The sequence below is a fragment of the Gastrolobium bilobum genome, unplaced genomic scaffold, assembly GCF_033153095.1.
Source record: "Gastrolobium bilobum isolate Gb01-03AN ecotype WA unplaced genomic scaffold, APGP_CSIRO_Gbil_v1 utg1559, whole genome shotgun sequence".
NCBI classification, from domain to species: domain Eukaryota; kingdom Viridiplantae; phylum Streptophyta; class Magnoliopsida; order Fabales; family Fabaceae; genus Gastrolobium; species Gastrolobium bilobum.
In genome coordinates, this window is record NW_026898385.1 from 263,153 (window position 1) to 272,655 (window position 9,503).

The window sequence follows — 9,503 nt, forward strand, 5'->3', positions numbered from 1 at the left end:
AATTCCACCGGCAAAATTTGGACAGACAGACAAGAAAATGGTCTTTGATACTAATGGAAGCCAAGTCATAGGCACCCAACTTCCTCAGTATCAAAATTATGAAAAGGAAAAAAACATGAAAACTGATAAACTAATCCATCCCACTTATTATCTACTATTTTGAGAGGGAATATGATTTCTGCTTCTAAAGCAGACAAATTTGTCTCTGCCACAGAGACAAAAAAATGATGGGAGCCACTCTTTTTATATCTCGTTGGCAATCATATTCCGATTTTGAAATTACACAAAATGTTAATTTTTTTTGTCAACCCCAAGCCTCAAACGGAAATCCTCTTCCATAAGAGGAAGGCCTTCCCTTAGCTTGACCTTTGGTTCCCATCCAAGCACTTCTTTTGCTTTTGTTATGTCCGGTTTTCTCTGTCGTGGATCATCAGGAGTGTTCTCCACCATCTTTATCTCCACCTTAGGATTAACAAGCTGCACATCAATGCATAAATTAGAAACTATTTTCTAAGAATTCCATTCTCATGCAGCAGATAAATATATAGATGCCATGCATTAATTTTGCGTTGTGCATATGCAATCTTCCTCAGAAAAATAGCTCCATGGGTTGGTAACTATGTTTCAAATCGAACTTCACTACTCATAAGCTTTAACTTAATGAGTGTAAACCAAACTATGAGAGGTGAATGCTATTGAAAAGGATAAAAGCTTATAGAACTAACCTCCTTCACCGTCTCAGCAAGTTCAAGCATTGTAAATTCACCTGAAAAAGCAAAAGACTCAATTAATTAAACAAGGGCAAAGAAAGTAAAGGTTTTTTTTTTTTTTTTCACGACTCAAGAAGTAAATACAGGCCTTGCAATAGATTATAGAAATCTAACCTGGGTTTCCAAGGTTGATTGGACCAGTGTCCGATCCTTCCATTAGACGGATAAGGCCATCAACCTAAGAAATCTCACAATAATAAACATAATAAGCTCACAATATAATAGTAATTCAATGAGAAAAAAAGATGCAAATGGGCTATATACCAGATCAGAGACGTAGCAGAAACTGCGAGTTTGTGTTCCTGGAGATTGGACCGTCAAGGATTCACCACTGAAGCACACCAAAGAACATGTAAGGAATGACGGTTAAACTGATAAAGCATCAATTTAGAAATAGGGAGAAGACAGAAAAAGAAATCACAGCTAGTCAACAAAATCAAGCTATTAAAATAACTAAATCAATAATTGATGCAAGTGAAGAACAAGTTGGAATAAGTGAATTTGACACCATATTTCAACTAAAAACCTTAAGACAGTAAATTTATGAGTCTTTTCCACTTATATGATCCTCACTTGGTTAATTTCTAACCAACGTAAACTTCTTACTCACTTGAATTTCATTTTCAATATTCTCCCCTTAGTGCGAGTCATAACCATATGCTCCCCCTCAAGGGCAATTACACTAGCCTAAGTGAGGAGCCCAAAAACCCTTGCAGAGGGTACCTCCCATATATGGGCTAAGCACCAAACCATAATAAGTGAGTTTGACACGCATTTTAACCCAAAACATTAAAGTATTGAGTCTATATGCCTTTTTTGCTGTCCTCAGTTGGTCTATTTCTAACCAATGTGAAACTTCTTGCTCACACTTGAATTTCATTTCCAATAGAGTATGCCCATTGCCGACATTTTGCTTTCTGATAAAGGCCTCAATGTGGTGACCGAAACCATCAGAACAAATCAAACAAGGCATGCAGAAATAACGCCGCAGCATATATACTATATAGCATAAATAAAAGTCTTATTACCGAAGTGCTTGAGCAATGAAGTTGCTGACAACACGTCCATCATCAATATTCATACGTGGTCCATATGTGTTAAAGATTCTCGCGACGCGTATTTCTATGTTGAAAGAATATAAACAACTTAGTTAAATTACAAAAAAACTTTTTACAAAAAAAAAAAATTACAAAAAAACTTCTACCAGTTATAGCTTAGAATGAGAGGCAATTATGAAGAAAAGATCAGAAATTACCTAGTCCATGCTGCCTATGATAATCAAACATCAAAGTCTCAGCCACACGCTTTCCCTCATCATAGCAGCTACGAACTCCTGTTATGGACATATAATAAAGCGTTTAGACTACTTCATAACTACTGTATGAATTAAAAAGAAATTCTTTGCATCAAAAAGGCAAACCTTGCGTTAAGGAGCTAAAACTTATGTGGCAAAAGAAAGGGAAATGCCATAGTGGGAAAGCTTATCAGAGTAATCAAGAGAACACACACATACACACTCTTTCAATGCTTTTAGCTTCTTAAGTCCATAACTAATTATCGTTTGTCATGAAAAAGAAATTCAAACAATAAGCCACTTCATAATTCACAAATTATTAAGTAAGAAAGTAGGTCTTCATGGTTTATACAGTACAGATATCTTTCATAATATAGCAAAAATATAATTTCATTTAAGCAGCCCAAGATACAGATTGAGACTGAGATAAAAGGATGTACCGATAGGGTTAACATTGCCCCAATAGCTTTCAGGTTGAGGATGCACTAGAGGATCTCCATATACCTCCGAAGTTGATGTAAGCAAAATCCTGTCAATAAAATAAGAACTCAAACTCCACAGAAAAGAAAAAAGAAAAAAATAATAATTAAGACCAACTGATGGTAGAAGCTGAAATTATCTTCTTTTTCCCAACCTTGCTCCAACTCGCTTTGCAAGCCCAAGCATGTTCAGTGTGCCAATCACATTTGTCTTTATTGTCTGTAAAATTATTATTTCCTTATGCATTAGATAGTCTCTCAAGGATCAGCAGAAAAAGAGAACTTTCAAGCAATGATGCATGACAGAAGTAGATATAAATATACTGCAGATGACAGAAATTGATATGGGGTTCTATATACTTTTATATAAAATGGCCAACGTCAATGACTTTGCAATGAATGTTAACAGAAAATTCTTCAACAGTTAACATGAATATGTTTAAATGCCAAGCAAAAGGTAAATGATTAAAGACAAAATAAGACTCAAAACTATACCTTCACAGGATTATATTTGTAGAAAATAGGAGATGCAGGGCATGCAAGATGGTAGATCTGATCAACCTCAATCATCAAAGTTTCAGTGACATCTACAATTGGATCAGAATGATAATGTGCATCAGCATCCCTAATTTACCGAAAGACTTCAAGGCAAGCTGAACATAATATACTAAGTACTGTACACTAAGGTATCATTGTTAATGTTTCATGAGAACAACTTTCATATGACTAACTAGCTGATCAAAATCGTGTTTGATGAGGAAACAGCTAAAAACTGAAATATCAATTACTTCGGTTGGAAATTCAAGTGCGAGGGAGTCCTAAATTTGTTGAAATAGACTACGTAAGGACCACATAAGGACTCATAGACTCAATGTCTTAAGTTTTTGGATCAAGATGTGATATTGGGTCCACTTATTGTGGTTAGTGTAGTTTAACCCATTGATAATAGGTATCCATACCATGGGATCCTCCTGAACCACAGTAATATCAGAGCCAAAGGTTCGGTTTGGGCTAGCTAGGTGTTTGGATGGTATTTGAATACTCGAGAGGCACCCGCTTGAGGGGAGCATACTACTGTTGGGTCTCATACTTGAGAAAGAGATTGTTGGATAGTGTGAGAGAGTTTCACGTTGGTTGAGAATGAACTAAGTGATGATCATATAAGTGGAAGGATCCATAGACTCGATGCTTTAAGATTTTGAGTCAAGATATGGTGTTAGAACTACTTATTGTGGTTGTCATAAGAACTGGATTAGATATAAGAGTTTAGAGCAAACAAACACCAAAATGGCCCAGAGAACTGGATTTTCTATAATATATCAGTAAAGGAAAAGTACAATAACAGAGACAATTTGGTAGTAATGGAAGAAGAAATAAACTAAAAAGTAAAATGTTTCTGGAGCAATTCGAGAGGCTCCAGAGGTCTGTCTGACTCTGGTTTCCCAGCCCAAAATAGTCACAATTTCCCACTCTACCTCATCCCCCATGCCTCACCCTTCTTATATCCACTTAACCAACCAATTCAGCCACGTCAGCACTCATAACATGTGCCTCCCCTTTCCTCTAACTGAATTCCTTCCATCTAGAATATTCCCTGCCACCTCAGCTGATCCTGATCCTCTGTGACACCTTCTAGTATATACCCTTAGAGGTGTCCTATCAATACTCCCCCTTTAAACACTCACCTTGTCCTCAAGGTAAGGTTCATCCCTCAAGAGCCCATTGCTTGAAATGCAAGGCCAATTAATATGCAGTGCATGATGAGCTCCACCTGGATCCATTCCTATATTGCAGCAGTTCCATTGTTCACAAGAAATTTTTTATCGAATTCCAAAAGCATGTCTTCGAGGTCCTTCCAATTATTTACTAACCCATTTGGCGCACTTTCAGTCCATTGAGGGTCCACCAAATATCCTTGACAATCATCAGAAATAGCCTTAATTGCAAAGCGGTGTGGATCTCCCCGTAATACCACTTCATGACCATTAACATTAACCTTCAACGTTACCTGGTTGAAATCAACCTTTATTGTCCCCAAACTCCTTAGCCAATCCAACCCCAATATGACTTCAGCGCCTCCCAATTCAAAGGATGAATAAATCTTGTTCATTCACCAACCCCTGAATCTGAAGTTCGATTTGTCTGCACACCTCGTGACTTTGAACCTTGTCACCATCTCCTACCTCAACTTTGTAATTTGGGGTTTCATCGATCCTCAAATTCAAACGCTCAGCTCGGGTAAAATTACAGCGATGCTTAGGGTTCTATTTCTCTTCACATTTCAAACACAGCCCCCTTCACATTCGATCTTGTAGCTCATTTTGTGTCATTCGTCACTCTTCATTCTTAACTCTGTTGCTACCAACGCCTTCAACAACGTTAGATTGTGTGGAACTAGCGTTGACACGTGTATTAGAGATCGTACGCGTGTCACCAGCTGGCACAGAGATGGGCGCTCGTGATTCACTAGCCTGGCCTCCCTGATTTAAGGTAGTCACGTGTTTAGCACCTGCTGATGAATAAGAGCTTTGGTTGGGCGGCATAGAGCGACCAGACCCAGCCCATCTTCCACTGGATCCAACCCCAAACCCATCGTTGACCCAAGCCCGATTTCTCTTTTCAAGGAGAGTCGTCTCCTTCATCATCTCTGTCAACGTAGGTGGGTTTTTCTGCAACATCTCTGTATGATAGCTTTCTGCAACATCCACACCATTGCATTGAGGAAACTCCAGCCTAGGAGTTGGCCAATCAAAGTGGTGAATGTCTTTGTTGAAACTCTCTTCTGATTCCGTCGATTCAGAACTCCTTTTGTAAGAGCGACCCCGCCGATGATGACATTCACGAATAGATCTTCCCCTGCTTTGCTGATCTTGTTGCACGAGCTTCACAATCTCATTCAATTTCTGTTCTGTTCTGCGGAAGCGTTCTTCTGTCAGCTCCTCACTCCTCCTCCTCATCTCTTCTATCATCTCGAAGCGATTTTCCATGTTGCATATAAGAACCATTCAAAGCACCCCTACGATCGGAGTGCTCTGATACCAGTTGATAAGAACTGGATCAGATATCAGAGTTTAGCGCAAACAAACACCAAAATGGCCCAGAGAACTGGATTTTCTATGATATATCAGTGAAGGAAAAGTACAATAACAGAGACAATTTGACAGTAATAGAAGAAGAAAGAAACTGAAAGATAAAATGTTTCTGGAGCAATTCGAGAGGCTCTAGAGGTCTCTCTCACTCTGGTTTCCTAGCCCAAAATAGTTCCAATTTCCCAGTCTACCTCATCCCCATGCCTCACCCTCCTTATAACCACTTAACCAACCAATTCAGCCACGTCAGCACCCAACACTCACAGCATGTGCCTCCCCTTCCCTCTAACTGAATTCCTTCCATCTAAAATATTCCTTGCCACCTCAGCTGATCCTAATCCTCTGTGACACCTTCTAGTATACACCCTTAGAGGTGTTCTATCAGGTTGGTATAGCTTAACCCATTGATGGTAGTTCTCTCTTACGATTATATTAACAAAAAAAAATCTGTGTAGTTCTCCCCCAGACCACAACTTAAATCTGTGATGTAACAACTATAAAGCTTCTGCTGTTGGCATGTTCTTTTCCAACCTTTTTAAGTTAAGATAGATCAGTTTACAACCTAGACAAGTGTTCAGACATGTACTACCAAATAGGACCTAAAAATAAATAAACCTCCGGTTTATCATATGCACAACATATTAATGCATAGATAGTTGAATAGTAAACAAAGATGGACTATACCATGACGGATAAGCTCAAATCTTGGATGACCAATCCATTTTTTGAGGTTGTCCTTTGATCCAGTGAAGTAGTTATCAGCAACAATGACCTGATTAAAGACGTGGATGTTGCAAAAGTTTATCATATCATACTTAGTTATGTATCTATTTTATCACATATAGGATGATAATGCTATGTAAGCAGAATAAATTAGTGAAAAAAAACTAATAAACACAATAACTACTCCATTAAATGAAAAAAAGGAAAAAGAGCTTACCTCATTTTTTTCATTTTCCATCAATCTATCGACTAGGTGAGAACCAATGAACCCAGCTCCGCCAGTAATCAAGATTCTCATGTTGGACTATTGTCAAGAATGAAAGAAATGTTGGTGAAACAAGGCATCAAGACAAAAAAAAATGTTATATAAACTATGTGGTTCTGACAAAAGTCCTATTCATGATCAAATGACAAATTTCGATCAACAGTTGTAGGATGAGCGTATGTTGACATACACACAATTCTGAAACACAGGTATGGAAGAGAATGAATGGAAAACACTTTGAGTTTTACTGATCAGTATCAGTATGAAATAATCGTATTATGAAATAATGCACAACTTTTTCTACCATGTTAAAAAAAAAAAAAAACTACCGAGTCAGGTAAAATGACTATAAAATAATTGAATTAACATGAAGTTTTTATCAAATGATCCAGATAACAAACGAGAACAGCAATGTGGAAAGTAAATTGCTAATAATAATAAAAAAAGAGAGGCGACAATTCACCTGAAAGAATTTGGAGAAACGCAAGGGAGACGGCAAGGGAGGTTGCTTTGATGAGTGGTGATCATCATTAGAAGAATTCTCTGCCATTGCAAGGACCTCTGAAGTTCAATTCCTGCACCAATTTCAGAGAGGTCAAATTATTTTAATCTTATTGCTCCCTCAACGAGTCTTGCACGGATCACATAAATTAGATGGGTTATCAAAATTTTCGTTGACCAAATCAAGTGGCTTCAAATCCATCAAATAAAATGGGCCATTTGGGAAGAGACAGAGAAGGAAAACAGCAAAAGCTAGCAGCAGATGAAATGAAAGAGAGAGAAAGAGATGGCAGGTAATGAACCTGATCTCAAGCTTCAGAAAAAGGACCAACCCAATACCCTAACTAGTAACCACTCTTCTGATCCAAACACACCATGATCATAGACCCATTATATAGACAGAAAGAAAAATTAGATCCAAAGATAGAACATTCTTCTACCAAACGCTAAATTTAGAGGGTGGAAAAAAAAATCGAAACTTTTAACAAATTTACAATAAAGAAAACGATAAAAAGAAATAAAAATTTGAAAGCCTTGAAACTCACGCAAAGTTGAATAGACAACGACAAGAGTGATGGAAATCACACCAAACTGAACATGCAAAGAAAAACCCAACCCCACCTTGAATTTTATATATCTACGGAATCAAATGCGAGTTAATTACCCAATCGATATGAAAAAAATGAATATTGGGGGGGTCCAATTGCAAATGGAATTGAAGGTTAAGCAAATCTGAGAATGATTTATGAATGGGATAGATTAATATACAAGCAACTCGAGCCAATAAGCAATTTGAGTCCGAATGTGATCGTTGTGAAATATATCAGAGTATTTTGAAATTCGAAATGAGGTTAAATCCAAATATTCACACGCTTTTTTGTTCTCTTCCTCTTTCTCACTCACAAATTGAGATAAAGGAGAGAATAAGAAGAATTCCTCAGCTTGTTTTAGACGATACTGAATTTGCGGGCGCTGAATGTACGAGATTGCCCATGTCAGAATGCCACGTGTCATGCGAAGAGTTGCTTGGGCCCACGTCTTGCTGAATTGGAGTGGGAGACAAGAGCATCATCCAACAGAATGAAACGACGGGATGTTCATCTCATCTATCTGAGGTTGTCCGTGTCTCTCACTCTCAGCTGAATCCTCACCGTCGGGTAAACTTTTGCATAAAATAACGGGTTTAATGCCGTGAGATTCAATTTTTTTTTTTTTTTTTTTTTACATGTTCCGCGTGGGTTTTACACACCAATGTTATCAAATCCATATGGATCCGGTTGGTTTGACCTGAAAATCAAAAAATGGGTCATATAACCGATTTGATTTTCATATTAGATCCATATGTAATGAAATTAGTGCGACTCGGCTAATTTTTTATAAAAATCGATGACCCGACTCGGTTCATAAAAAAAAAAATTAGTTTGTTCTTGTCAATTGATGCTTTTTTTTTGACTCACACACATAAATGATTTTATTTCTTTTAAAATATTTGAGTGATCTGTTGCTTATTGATTTATATAAGTTATATATATACAACACTGATATTATCTTGGTTAAGCAATATGCAGAGAATTTTGATTTGATTTATAGTTAGAGATATCGTCTATTGAACCTAAAACATTTATATGTTTAATTGATCTTTTGATGGATAATGATGTGTAATTTATTATTTTTTATATTAAAATATTTAAAATTAATATTATTTTTTACATGTATTTGAATATATTTATAATTTTTTTAATATAAATGATAGATTTATATGTACTTCGAATCATGTAATTGAACTACTGATTACGTACCTTGACCAAGTTAATAACCAGGTCGGGTTTAATAACATTGCCACATACTTTAATATGTGTGTGAGACATAATTTTATCTTCTATAATATGTGAAACATCCAACCCTAAAATAATTATTATTTTCAATTACGTTTTGACTAGTCCACATCTTGGAGAATATCCTTGGTGCTATAAATGCATTATTATCAACTCATGATGTGATACATGTCTTTTTCTTTTGTCAATTCACTCTCTCATATGATTTTAAAATAAATTATTTATTAATAATTTGATAAAAATAAAGGGTTTTATAATTCTCATTCAACATAAGAATTGAAATCTCCTTACACATCCTTCAATTTTCGTGCTGACGTGGATTCTACAAATAATATTTTCTAATATATGGGTCTCATATACTTTTTGTCTCTACAATATAAGATTTCAATCATCATATAACTTGAGAATTATAAAACCCAAAAATAAAATACATATCACATTATAAATAAAAGATATATTAAAAATTCAGTGCATCCATGCACCGAAGAAATTTCCCACATCTTGGGAGCGTTTTTAAATTGAAGTCTACATGCACTGAATGTTTCTC

General features: G+C 36.4%; 1 protein-coding gene across 3 annotated transcripts; it reads right to left on the reverse strand.

Moving 5' to 3' along the window:
* LOC133315607 (UDP-glucuronic acid decarboxylase 5) lies at positions 1 to 8,023 on the reverse strand. 3 transcript variants are annotated; one of them, XM_061517261.1, is made up of 13 exons: positions 7,786 to 8,023; positions 7,084 to 7,195; positions 6,573 to 6,659; positions 6,317 to 6,404; positions 3,039 to 3,130; positions 2,699 to 2,763; positions 2,505 to 2,593; positions 2,026 to 2,103; positions 1,799 to 1,892; positions 1,035 to 1,101; positions 885 to 948; positions 726 to 766; positions 1 to 477 (listed from the first exon to the last, which is right to left on the reverse strand). In XM_061517261.1, the coding sequence occupies exons 2-13, from the start codon at positions 7,168 to 7,170 to the stop codon at positions 292 to 294; spliced, it is 1,038 nt and encodes a 345-aa protein (XP_061373245.1). In that variant the 5' UTR covers positions 7,171 to 7,195; positions 7,786 to 8,023; the 3' UTR covers positions 1 to 291. The 3 variants fall into 3 exon arrangements, with proteins under 3 accessions (XP_061373245.1, XP_061373247.1, XP_061373246.1); XM_061517263.1 differs by having other exon boundaries at positions 7,890 to 8,011; XM_061517262.1 differs by lacking the exon at positions 7,786 to 8,023 and adding an exon at positions 7,424 to 7,758.
* Positions 8,024 to 9,503: the final 1,480 nt, after the last annotated feature.